Raw genomic sequence first — 12,455 nt, forward strand, 5'->3', positions numbered from 1 at the left:
CTTCTCATGTTACTAATCATCATCACCGATACTCGACTTTGAACAATCGTGTTTCCTGCCAGCAATTGAATCATCCCTGCTACACAGGGAAGGGGCTCTGTATTTCTCTTCTCTCTTTTTACATGTAATATTATTTCCATCTCTTCTTTTTTTTCTATTTGAGCTCTTTCCCACTATAAAAAAGGGTACGTGAAAAAAATGTTGCGACAAGCAACCGCACGACGAGCAGGTCTACTGCTACGCAACACCAATACCTCCACCGTTTCTACTGCGTTCCAAAGACGACTCGCGAGCACCAACGGCAGCAATCCGATTGTACCCCCGCCACCGTCGCAGAAGCAGCGGAGTTGGAGGAATCGACTGGTGCGCTTGGGATTTGCCGGCGCCGCGATTTATTACTACAACACCTCGAGTGTCTTTGCCGATGAGCAGCAGCCACGTTTCTCCCTATTCCGTTCTCAGCCAGTCGAAGATGCTGTGAAAGTCACGCCAGTTGCTGAGCAGAAGCAGCAACAGATACAATCCAGCTCGACCGCCACGAAGTCCGAAGACGCTTCCCAACCAAATACGGCCGGGGAAGGACAGGGGTTAGAGGACTTGGAATCCCAGGCCGGCACTGAAGGTGCTTTCAACCCGGAAACTGGCGAGATTAACTGGGATTGCCCATGCTTAGGCGGGATGGCTCACGGGCCGTGTGGTGAAGAATTCAGAGAAGCGTTTAGCTGTTTCGTCTACTCGACCGAGGAGCCCAAGGGAATGGATTGTATTGAGAAATTCAAGTATACCCACCCTCGTATTTCTATTCCGAGGAGTATGGACTAATGTTGTTTGCGTAGGGGCATGCAAGACTGTTTCCGCCTCCACCCGGACGTCTACGGTGCCGAACTTGAGGAGGACGAAGTCGATGAACAACTGACCGAGCAAATCGCCCAACGAGACAGAGAAGACCAAGCTCGAAAGGATCAACAACAACCGCCGCAGGAAACCCCAGCAAGTGATCCCGCAAGTGCCAGTCTAAACGAAGCCGAGAAACGCGCCGAAGTTGAGGAAATACGCAAGGCGAATGTTCGTACACAAGACGGTGCTCAGGAAGAAGAGAGCCTCGTTCCGAGGGCGTGGCATGAAAGCGAAGGCGAGGATCTGAAGAAGACGGAGAACTAATTGACCATATTGCCTTTCCCACCACTATAAAGACAATTCCTGCCGACGACTTTCATTTGTGACAACACATCCACTCCTATCCGTCTGTATTCTGAATGTATACCATAACCTGACTGCATTTGCCGTGGAGAAAATAGCTGCTCAAAAGAATATAGAATTGTATAATAAGTTTTTATCACTACATGCTACTTTCTTCATCTTGAATCCTTTCTCTGTTAAGACTTCTACCCTCCTGATCCCCTCACCACTCAATGTAAAAACAATCGTTAGTATCTTCACTTAGAACCCTTTCTCTATAGAGACTTTCGACTACTCGGAGTCCTTCACAATTAGATCATGACCGTGGTATGAGTGCTCACCATTGTATTCAATCTTCTACATGTATTGTTCCTGCTAACCTATACTAGGTTCATCTCACTTTTTCTTCAGTTTCCTACACCTACGTCGCTCATATCAACTCCATTCACCACTTTCCAACTTGGACCAAACTCACTTCACCTTTTCCTCCATCCAATCCTACGCCGTCTCTTACCACCACTACAAGTCCGAACTTCAGCTAGGCAGCACGTACAACATGGCATCTGACGATCAGAGCCCAAACTACTTCCGTCCTCCGCCTGAAACATATGAAATATTCGCCGACTACGAGGGTGACGAGGCGGAAGATGATGACGAAGGTAAGTCTAGTTCTGGTGTCCTCACGAAGCTGATACTGATTCTGGCCCAGAGCCAAATCCACACAGACCTTCTCATGTCGCTCCAAAAATCCCCCAGAGTGTCCAACGGGGTGGTCCAATACATAGAATGAAAAATCGACCTCGCACCTATGCTCGTCAGTCTGTGTTTCTCCGTCCCATTACGCATAGGCAGCAGACTACTACGACGAGACGTGAGGATATTAAAAGACCAGCGCCATCTGCAGGTCCCTCTGAAAGCTTACCACAGATACCGACCTTGACACAGCAAGGAAGGCTTCTTCCAAAGGCACAAAGTCATAGAGACGACTGCGATGACGGAGACGAGTACGCATTTCCCCTCCCAAAGCAATACAAAACATCATACGCCCAAGTCCGTACTACAACTACATCAACACAGTTTTCCGTCTTCTCGACGAAAGATGACAAGAAAAAGGCGAAACAAATCGAACGGCTTCTTCAGAGTGAAAAGACTCTGCGTGACTTCTTAGCCGAGTTCCCCAACGACACAAAGGTCCGTGGAAAGATCCCTCAACTTGAGAAGTACAAGCAGAAGCTCCTGGGAGGCGATGGGTTGCTCAATTCGGCCGAAATCAAATGGGTCTACGAGGCGGAGAAACTTGTCGAACGGCGGCGAGTCGCAAGTGAGGTGAAATTATTTCAAGAGCAAACCAAGGCAGAAGAAGAACGGGCATCTAAGAAACGCACATTGGACGAGTCACAGCTTGGGGAAACCTCCCATCCTTCTACGGGAGGAAAAACGGTTCCTCCAGGCTGGAGAAAGCGGATGAAAGGGAAGGAGATAGACGGCGAGAATTCGGACGAAGAGTCAGACAATGGAAAGCATCCGTCCAAAGGGCATAAAACTCTCCCAGCTATAACTACCAATAATATTAATTTCGACGTCGCAAAGGAGCTAGAAGATGATGATAAGTGGCAACGGCGGAGAAGAGGGGAAAGCGACGAAAGCGATGGCGCTAAGGTAGAATCGGACGATAAAGATAGCGACGAAGAGTGCAGTGATACTAGTAGTGATACGGATTAAGTCATTGAAAGAAAGGCCTTCATGGAATCTGAGAAGGGGATGTGGTTTTTTGGGCTGTTTGGTGGGTTTGCTTTGCTTTGGTTGTGATAATGACTTGGTATGGGGACGGAGCATGTGACGTGCCAAGCATGACGTTGACGAGCGCCCTCCTCGGTTACGGCGCCTTCTCGGTTGACTGTTTCGCAGACTAGGTGATGCTACATCGATAATGAAGTCATGTCCATTCTTTTCTAGCTTTGCATGCTCCAACTTCTGTATACTATGCACCACTAACGCAGAGACCGACTGGAGCAACCTGCAGTAGCATGCCAGTTGTCGCGGCTTAAGTGAGTCTTGGTTTGCCCGCTGCGTAATGCATCGAAGCTTCAGCTATCATAGCCATCTGTATTAAGGTCCTTACGTCGAATAATCTTGATTTTCAGTTTGATCCTACTGAAAGAAGGCAGAATCATGGCAGACAACGACAAAACCGTTTACGAAGCAAGGCTGGTGTGTCCTCGATCTACCCCTCCCGTGCCGCCGTTAGATCAGCTAGCTAACGATCTTTCTCCAACAATAGGATGCCTTCGAGCTTTATCATAAATATGAATATCCAGAACGCCCGAAGAATCACGGAGATTGGAAAACTGCGGCGCTGCGGGGACCTGGTCTTCCAGCATTGGGACATGCAGTCGCAGGTGCCGCGGGGTCGGCAGTGTCGAATGTCGCGACATACCCGCTGAGGTTGATCGTGACTCGGTTGCAGATGCAGAGACTTGCTGCGCGCAAAAAGGGCTCTAAGCCGACAGAAGAAAAAGCTGGCTCGACACGAGAAACGTACTCGGGAATTGTCGACGCGGCACAAACGATATACGCAAAGGAAGGAGGCGTCAAGGGCTTCTTCACTGGCGTCGGCGATGATACATGGAAGACCATTGCGGATTCGTTTCTCTTTTTCCTCGCATATACTGCCCTGCGTCAACAGAGACTCAATTCTAAACTACACGCAAGCGGGAAAAAGCGCACCGTGCTCCCGATCCTGGACGAGCTGGCTGTTGGTGTGCTTGCTGGGGCTTTCTCAAAGTTCTGGACAACGCCACTTGCAAACATTGTGACCAGGAAGCAGACTGCTGCGTTTCTGAGCGAAGATGGTGAAATCTCAACTAAGAAGGTCACCGCACAAATCCAAGCCGAGAAAGGTATTACTGGGTTCTGGGCTGGTTACTCGGCATCTTTATTCTTGACATTGAACCCATCTATCACATTTTTCTTAAATGAATTTTTGAAATATGCACTGCTTCCTCGCAACAAACGGCAGAATCCACCGGCCGCGGCGACGTTTCTGCTTGCAGCTATCAGCAAAGCTGTCGCTTCTACAATCACATACCCAGTTTCTCTAGCCAAAACGCGACTTCAAGCAGATTCTTCCTCAGACAATGAAAGCAAAGACACTTCACCTGCCAAATACTTTAGGCCTGAAGTTTTCTTCACTCTTCAGTCAATAGCAGTGCAAGAAGGAATCGGCGCATTGTATGACGGCCTTTTCGGCGAAGTTCTCAAGGGCTTTTTGTCGCACGGCATTACAATGCTGACGAAGGATGTGGTACATTCTTCCATCGTCAATACTTACTATACTCTCCTCATTTTGCTGAACAAATACCCATCCCCTGATGAGCTGATGGTTATCGCTCGCGAACAGGCCGAGGCGTATGCAGAGGTTGCGCGCGAGGGAGCAAAAGAGCTAGCTGAGACAGTCAAAGAAGGAACATGGTCCCTGACGTCCTCTAATATGTCTGTGGATATGACCTCAAATGCGTCGGAACATTCCCCTTTTGATGATACGAATGAATTGGCAGAGATTGTAGGTGATTACGTTGAGGATGACGCTGCTGAATGGCGCAGTCTTTACCATTGGTTCTGGAGCCGATTTAAGTGATTACCTTGGAAGTTGATTACCTTGGAAGTTTCCTCTCTCGAAGTTTCTTCTGCTCTTTACTCTGTTTCTTGCACTTGCATGTATCATATGAAACTTACTTAGCACACGAAGTTGTATTATCTGATCACGATACTCTTATCCTGCAATTGGAATCCTCTTGACCTTCTGACCATGTCACCTCACTTGGCGGGCTTCAATCATTAATCTCTGATCTTCAGCTTCACTCTCGTTCCATCCACCCATCCTCCATTCACACTCTCTCCATCCAATCTCCCATTATCTACTACCCCCTCCCTCTCACTCTTATCTTCTCACACCATCCACGTCTATCATCACCATCATCTTCTACAGGTATTACTTCAACTCTACCCCTCTCTATAACTGGTCATTAACATGTTATAGCTCTGTGATCACCTCTGTCATCTCCCATCTCAATTTTTGCAACTGATTATCTTCACCATGATCCGCTCAAAGAAAAAGGCTCATCGCTGTGAGCGGACTCAGCCATACTCTATGGATCGATACCGCAAAGCTCTTCGTCTTTTCGGAAAATCCAAATCCCAACTTGAAAAGATGGGGTTTCCCCATGGGAATCTTGGAAATTACCTACGATCTTATAATCTTCGAGTTCGCCGATCAAACCCGGATCTAGTGGATATCGAATCGGATGACGATAGCGACGAGACATATCTTCCTAAAGCGAGATCGAAAAGAAAACAAAAGAGGGTTGTTTCGATTTCATCAGAAGAGCAACCCTCTGAGGGGCTCTTAAAACTCGCACAGCAACTTGGCCGGGAAATCGAACAAGAAATCGAGCAGCAACTTGAAACGCCACTTAAGCAGCCCTCAGAGCAGCAAGCACTCGTCACTAAATTGAGACTTCCTTCGATACGTGGAAAGACATTCCTAAATATGCTAGCCAACCGTGACATATTCAGCGATTTGATTGATGCCGATTCCGAAGAAGTTTCTGAGCCCGAATCAGTGGTGGTGAGGGGCTCTACCAGCAACTATGAGGCCAACAAACCCACCGTTCGTCACATCATGACCGCATTTGCCCATCCCCTTGACGTCGAACTTGGTACTGAAACCTATGAGCCGTGCGAATTTTGCATGAACTTTACATTTGGCATGTTCGGTCTGGGCCTGAAAAAGGTCGAAGTTGCAGATTATGGCGTTACCGGCGGCTTGGAAGAATTATCTGGAGGACACCGGAGTGCCGGCTATCCACGAACACGAATCTGCAATGTTTGCTGCCTTGATCGGCTATATATGCACAGGTGTGCTGGCCATGAAATCTCTTCCTTACCGGGATACGAGGTTGCTACTTTCGATTACGCAAAGGCTTTTCATAGCTTAGAACAGTCAGCCGTAGGAGGAAATTACAAACAAACCAATCCATGGTGCACACTCTGTCTGAACCCGGCATTTTTCCGCTGCAATACCGAACAACTTCTGGATAAATTTGGCAGGGATGTTGGACCGTTATCTTCACAGGGAAATGGCTGTGGCTTGCTTTTGTGTGAGCCTTGCAAAAGATTGATGGATGCAAACGGAAATGACTTGGCGAAGGTGATTGCTCGGATTCCAGCGTCGGAGGTGGTACGCGCGGATGCGGACTTTTTGGTGGTTGGTAGTGATCTCCATCGGTACTTTCACAAGCAGGAGGGCTTTCTGTGTATGCATTTCGCTTGTTAACTCTCTTTCAGTATACAATATTTCCATCCTGCTATCTTACCGCAACATATTAGTTATCTTATTGCGCTGTAGCTGGGCGGATGAATGGCTATGTATTTCGACTATTCCATATAAAAAAAGAAAGAAAAAGTCATCTATACTTTCAAAACAGGATAGAAGCGTCAATCAGAATCCGAACACTTCCTTCCAGAGAAAAAGCCCCCGAGAAGCAGCCTAAAGGAAAAGAGAAGAGGAGTATGCAGCCGTAATCGGCTGGAACGCCTTCACAACAAGGATCTTCGTGGACTTCTGGTACCTTTAGGAAGCATGAAAATCGACCCCCTCCGCAAGGATGGCAAGGGAAAAGGAAATAGGTGTAATAATTGGAATTTAGAAGAGAGGGTTTACTGCCATGGTTGCTATGAAGCCATCATTTCAGTTAATACCTGCTGCCTAGTAGATTGCCGTACCTTATGGTAATTATTGTTGACCCTAGACTTAAGCCGATGTCTCATAGACACCTCAAAGATCTTTCATGCACAACATTCCCAAGAAACACAATCGACAATGCCTTTAACATTGTTTAAAAGAATACTGACTTACAAGAATTAAAACAAGGAGATCCTTTTGTCATCTTTTTGGTCTGATTCCTCTAGTTATCTTTTACCCTGACCGCAAATTATTCATTTTCATTGTTATTATTGCCATCGAACAGAAGACCAAGAGTGACCAGTTCAGAACTATAAGAATACCTCTGTTTTCAACAATCGTCACTACTATCCACATAACCATGTTCTATAGCAATACCTAACGAAAGGTATTAATCTATACGATAAGTACACCTTAAGTTTGAATTACTTTGCTACTTGACAAAGGAATTGCCACCATAAGATTTCTTATGTGAACTACTCTTTTCCAAAATGTCCCTACTTTCCCTCCCGGACGAGATACTACTTGAAGTTGTGAAATTCCTGTATAGACAGTCGGATATCAACTCTCTGGTTCAAACCAGTCGACGACTTTGGTGTGTACTGGATAAGGAGCTCTACCGGTTTAATGTACGGTATAGAGGAAGCTCCGCATTTCTATATGCCGCGAAGCATGGAGTGCTTAATACGGCTTCATATTCACTTCTAGAAAATGGTAACTTGAATACGAGGGATCAGCTACTGAGAACCCCCCTCCATATTGCAGCCAGCCATGGTCATCTTCCATTAGTCAATTACTTTCTCAAATTCAGTGTTGATGTGAATCCTGGGAATCGATTGCACCAATCCTTAATATTTGATCCGATCATGGAAGGTCATGTGGAGATTGTGAAAGCGTTGATGAAAAGGGACATTAACTTAGAGGGAACTAACCGTCAACAAACTGCGTTACATACGGTAGTGAGAACTAGCCACACGAGGATAGCCCATATGCTTCTTGATAAAGGAGCTTGTATTGAATCAAGGGATGGTTGGGGGCGCACAGCTTTACTACTTGCACTTCAATCAGGTGAACTGAAGATGGCCCAGCTCCTCCTTAGAAGAGGAGCTAATGCGACTGTGAAAGACAAATTTAAGTCATCAGTCTTACATATTGCTAGCCAATCGGGACTCCATGAAATTCTGCAAGACTTACTTGATAGAGGCGCCCACCTAAAGGCAAGAGACAAACACCATAACACCGCGCTACACGAGGCTGCAAGGTTCGGCAATGTGGAGGCAGCAAAACTTTTCCTCGATAAAGGAATCTATGTGAATAGAAAGAATGAAGATCTCAAGACAGCCTTACACTATGCAGCCATAGAAGGTCATGAAGACGTAGTTCGACTACTACTCAATAGGGCGGCTCACCGAGACGCAAAGGATGTTCTAGGCCGAACAGCTTTACACCATGCTGTGCAGAAGGGATATAAGAGAGTCGCTAGACTTTTGTTTGACAGAGGGGCTGATGCTAAATTGAAAGACGGCATTTTTGGAGCAACCCCCCTCCATCTTGCCGTTGTTCAAAATAGGGCGGCAATTGTCAAAATCTTACTTGAAGATGGGCTTTGTGTCGACGTAGCCGAGAGCAATAAAAAAACAGCTCTACATATTGCTGCATACCAGGGACATGATAATATCGCCAAAATTTTAGTTAATAAAGGAGCTGATGTTAATTTAACAGAAACTAGAATCGGGGCTACTCCGTTACATATTGCCAGTGATAGGGGTCACGAGCAAGTTGTCCAAGTCCTACTTGACGGCAGATTTTGTGACGTAGACTTGAAGAATTTTTACGGCCAAACGGCTTTGTATAATGCAGCTTCGTTAGGGTATGACAATATTGTGAAGATTTTACTTGATCAAAGAGCTGATCCTAATTTGAAAAACCATGCTGGTGTGACTCCTCTCCATTGCTCTGCTAAATTTGGTCGTGTGGCAAGCCTTCAGTTTCTTCTACAGAGCGGCGCTTATGTGGACGCACGGGCGAATGATAAACGAACTCCCTTGCATTATGCCGTTGACTCAGGTCTTATCAGTCGGAAAATCCCTAGAATATTACTTGAAAGAGGTGCTGATGCCAATTTAAAGGATTCATTAGGGAACACCCCGTTACATTTTGCGGCTCGGGAGGGTAGTTTGCCAGTTATCGAAGCCCTTCTTAAGAACGGAGCCTACGTGGATGCAGAGCACAATGGTGGATGGACGCCTCTTTTTATTGCAGCTGCTAATTGTGATAAATGGGCCACCGGCCTTCTCCTTATGAACGGTGCAAACCCACAACAGGCAATCATGCAAGATCTAAACTCAAGACAATCTTCATTTTTCACGGCCCTGTTGGGGGAAATATATCGGGATCCAGATAGCTTTAAACTTCGCTTGCAGTCTGTTTCCATTTTCTATTAAATACAGGTATCGATATTAGATAGTTTCTCTCAATATCAATTGGCTCCCGATACATGTATACTTTGTTCATGCCACCAGGGAAATAGAAAACGAACTCTATTCAGATACTTCAAATACTTATCTGCAGCTAAAGAGGGCTGAATATTGGAAATATTAATTGATAGTAGATAAAAATAATAGAAAACTGTATATCCACGAGACTAGCCATTGGGCTATAATCTCAGTTATATCAAGATGGAGAGATCATCGTATAATCAACTTGATATTAGACGGCTTTTATCCCTATTTTGAAATCTTCAGAAGAAGAGTGACCGGTCAGTCGGACGTTGATTATCCCGCATACCAGGACTAGTTTTCGGGTTAGGGTTACTTGAACTGACTTATTATTGTGCTAGGATAAGATAGCATGTGTCGCAAACTTTTAGGACTATATTTAACCATCATTAAAGTTAATATTTTACTAGGTTCAACACCTAATCATACAAATCAGCCGCATGATATAGTGAGTAAATTATGCCTAATTTTATAGATAACCGTATGCGGATTATCCTCGCAAAAATTTGACAAAATGTAGGTTGTAAGAAAGTTGAAAAGCCTTTGATGGGGTGATATATACGTTAAATGGTGTCTTCTTTTTGAGTTCAGGACTAAAAGAGCACGCCATTCCAGGTCACATTCGCGTATGTTCGTTCATTGCCGCTCTCTTCAACCTCAAAAGATAATGATCACATTTTCATATTGTATACCTAACATTGCTACGTATGCAATTTCAATTTTCTTTTTAGCACTATGGGAGCATTAGATATTCCATCAACAATTCCGGACTCCCTTCCGGTGATAGTAGTTGGCGCGGGCCCCGTCGGTCTCTCTCTCGCCATCGAACTACGATTACATGGTATCGATGTTCTCGTTGTTGAACGCGAGTTAGAGATTGTTGATGGTCACCCCAAAGGCCGTGGAAATGATCTTCGTACCTTGGAGCACTACCACCGGTGGGGGGTCAGTAGTGAACTACATCGCCTTGCCTGGCAGACGCGCAATCCCAACCAGAAAGTAATAATTACGCAAACAATTAATGAACAGCCACTGGGAGCCTATCCTCTTCGGTATGGTCGGCATATCGAAGAGTCTCAAGAATATGCTGCGGAGCCATCATTGAGTGTTCCTCAACCAATCCTGATGCGAGTTCTTCAGAAACGAGCGATTGAACTCGGTGCTCAAATCCGACGGGGCTGGGAAGCAATATCCATAAAGCTAGAGAACGAAACTGTGGTGGCGGAGCTACAATCTCCAACAGGTATCATTCATCGCGTGTACTCGGATTATCTGATTGGCTGTGATGGCCCAGGTAGCCAGGTCCGAAAAGCTGCTGGTATCTCTCAGAAGGGTGTCGGTCCTATAGCCCGAGCTGATAGCTATGTTGTCCGAAGTAAAGGATACAAGATTCGCGATATGATCAGCTCTCCCGCTCATGATGCCCTAGCTTTCCTCATGGTGCTGAACCCCAAAGTCTGTACCATTATTAGTATCCCAGACGAGGAGAACTGGGGCTTTTCTATTATGTCCAAGGACAATGATCCATCTCCACCGAATGAGAAAGTCCAGCAAGTGGGACAAAATATTTTAGGAGCGAACGTGCCTCTGGAAGTAATCAGTTCCTCCTCGTTCCGTGTCTTCACTCGTATTGCAGAATCATACTCCACAGGTCGTTTATTTATAGCGGGGGATGCGGCTCACCTCTGCCCTCCCACAGGAGGGCATAATATGAATATTGGTATTGGGGATGTCGTTAATCTTGGATGGAAACTTGCGGCAGTTTTGAATGGTTGGGGAGGAGAAAAGCTATTATCGACTTATGATTCCGAACGAAGACCGGTCGGGGATCGGGTTTGTAACTCTGCTATGGAGAACAGCTACTTGATGCAAAAGGCTGCTAATCTGTTCTCTGAATTACCCCCACTTGGAGCAGATTCTAGCCAAGAGCAACGTTTTCGCAGAGGTGAAACTGCCTATCAGGCCACATTCCAGCAGTGGAACAGTTTGGGAATCACTCTAGGACAACGCTATGATGATTCTCCATTAACTATTAAAGATTGCTGGGAAGATCCTCCTTATAGTGCAGTTGAGTACTGGCATTATGCTTGCCCTGGGCATCGTGCACCACATCTATGGCTCGATGATGGATCGCCATTGCTTGATCACTTCGGAAAGGGGTTCACTTTGTTGGATGTGCAAGCGTCAGAAGTTCAGGTTAAATGTTTCTTGGATGCTGCTGATCGAGTTGGACTTCCTATAACGTGGCTCAAACTACCAGCTCGTATCGCAAGGACCAAGTATCCTGCCTCTATAACAATCATTCGCCCTGATCAATACATAAGTTGGCAAGGAGATGGATCTGATGATCCTTCCTCGATTATTGATAGCATTAGAGGAAGTTAAATTAGAAAACTTATAAATTTTTTAACATATATATCTAGCATATAGTAAGTATTATACAAATAGATCGATAAGATGAATTAGATAGATAATAAAGACTGAATGTCTGCTTTTAATGTTAATAGAGATTAAATAGTAAAAACTAGTGTGATAAGTATCGGCCTTTACCAAGGTAAATGACTATGTGTTACCCCAACGTTATTAACCTCATGCGGAGAGGATCATATTCGGGATCTTTACCCGGTCTCCCAAGCATTGGCATCCTACGGAGTGTTAGGAATCCGATTGGAGAGCGAAGAAACGGCAGTTACGCGTCCGTAGAACAACTATCTTTCGCCTGGTTTACAGCAAAACATAACAGCATGTCTAAAATCAGTAATCTTTAGAATTTATGTTGATAAAGAACAATGAATAACGATTGGGATGCTACGCCCCCGCATTCCACACATTTTGGATGATGCTAGTCTTGACTGTTGTGTGGCGAAATTGTTGCGTAGATTCTCGGTGATGTCTCCTGAATAGTGTGCCGGGATGATGTTCCGGGTTCCTCAATCCAAGTCGCATTAACCTTAACCCTACCCAATGCAGAATTAAACTCTCATTCTTGATTGCACCAGGAGTTGCAGAAATCAAAAAAATTTCCAGATGGCTCT

The 12,455-nt window shown here is 45.4% G+C and overlaps 5 protein-coding genes across 5 annotated transcripts; all 5 read left to right on the forward strand.

Moving 5' to 3' along the window:
- Nucleotides 1–26: 26 nt before the first annotated feature.
- Nucleotides 27–1,391, forward strand: BGW36DRAFT_368356 (uncharacterized protein). Its single transcript, XM_046214982.1, has 2 exons — nucleotides 27–779; nucleotides 837–1,391. The coding sequence occupies exons 1-2, from the start codon at nucleotides 199–201 to the stop codon at nucleotides 1,159–1,161; spliced, it is 906 nt and encodes a 301-aa protein (XP_046078521.1). The 5' UTR covers nucleotides 27–198; the 3' UTR covers nucleotides 1,162–1,391.
- A 344-nt stretch (nucleotides 1,392–1,735) lies between these two features.
- On the forward strand, nucleotides 1,736–2,901 carry BGW36DRAFT_354290 (uncharacterized protein; the record flags this gene model as incomplete). Its single annotated transcript, XM_046213510.1, has 2 exons — nucleotides 1,736–1,838; nucleotides 1,889–2,901. The coding sequence occupies 2 exons, from the start codon at nucleotides 1,736–1,738 to the stop codon at nucleotides 2,899–2,901; spliced, it is 1,116 nt and encodes a 371-aa protein (XP_046078522.1).
- A 450-nt stretch (nucleotides 2,902–3,351) lies between these two features.
- Nucleotides 3,352–4,816, forward strand: BGW36DRAFT_354291 (putative mitochondrial carrier protein; the record flags this gene model as incomplete). The annotated part of the gene is made up of 2 exons (XM_046213511.1): nucleotides 3,352–3,390; nucleotides 3,461–4,816. 2 exons carry the CDS (start codon nucleotides 3,352–3,354, stop codon nucleotides 4,814–4,816), a joined length of 1,395 nt encoding a protein of 464 aa, XP_046078523.1.
- Nucleotides 4,817–5,020: 204 nt separating this feature from the next.
- On the forward strand, nucleotides 5,021–6,820 carry BGW36DRAFT_19406 (uncharacterized protein). The gene is made up of 2 exons (XM_046209815.1): nucleotides 5,021–5,167; nucleotides 5,219–6,820. Exon 2 carries the CDS (start codon nucleotides 5,276–5,278, stop codon nucleotides 6,512–6,514), a length of 1,239 nt encoding a protein of 412 aa, XP_046078524.1. The 5' UTR covers nucleotides 5,021–5,167; nucleotides 5,219–5,275; the 3' UTR covers nucleotides 6,515–6,820.
- A 3,335-nt stretch (nucleotides 6,821–10,155) lies between these two features.
- Nucleotides 10,156–11,805, forward strand: BGW36DRAFT_354294 (FAD binding domain-containing protein; the record flags this gene model as incomplete). The annotated part of the gene is made up of 1 exon (XM_046213512.1): nucleotides 10,156–11,805. The coding sequence occupies one exon, from the start codon at nucleotides 10,156–10,158 to the stop codon at nucleotides 11,803–11,805; it is 1,650 nt and encodes a 549-aa protein (XP_046078525.1).
- Between the last annotated feature and the right edge of the window lie 650 nt (nucleotides 11,806–12,455).

This window comes from Talaromyces proteolyticus (assembly GCF_021365285.1).
Source record: "Talaromyces proteolyticus strain PMI_201 chromosome Unknown BGW36scaffold_1, whole genome shotgun sequence".
NCBI lineage: Eukaryota > Fungi > Ascomycota > Eurotiomycetes > Eurotiales > Trichocomaceae > Talaromyces > Talaromyces proteolyticus.

Bases quoted from the DNA above. Each gene is read 5' to 3' on its own strand.
- BGW36DRAFT_368356 (XM_046214982.1), top strand. From the start codon at position 199: ATGTTGCGACAAGCAACCGCACGACGAGCAGGTCTACTGCTACGCAAC. The intron at 780-836 runs GTATACCCACCC...TTGTTTGCGTAG, and splicing joins GATTGTATTGAGAAATTCAA to GGGCATGCAAGACTGTTTCC.
- BGW36DRAFT_19406 (XM_046209815.1), top strand. From the start codon at position 5,276: ATGATCCGCTCAAAGAAAAAGGCTCATCGCTGTGAGCGGACTCAGCCA.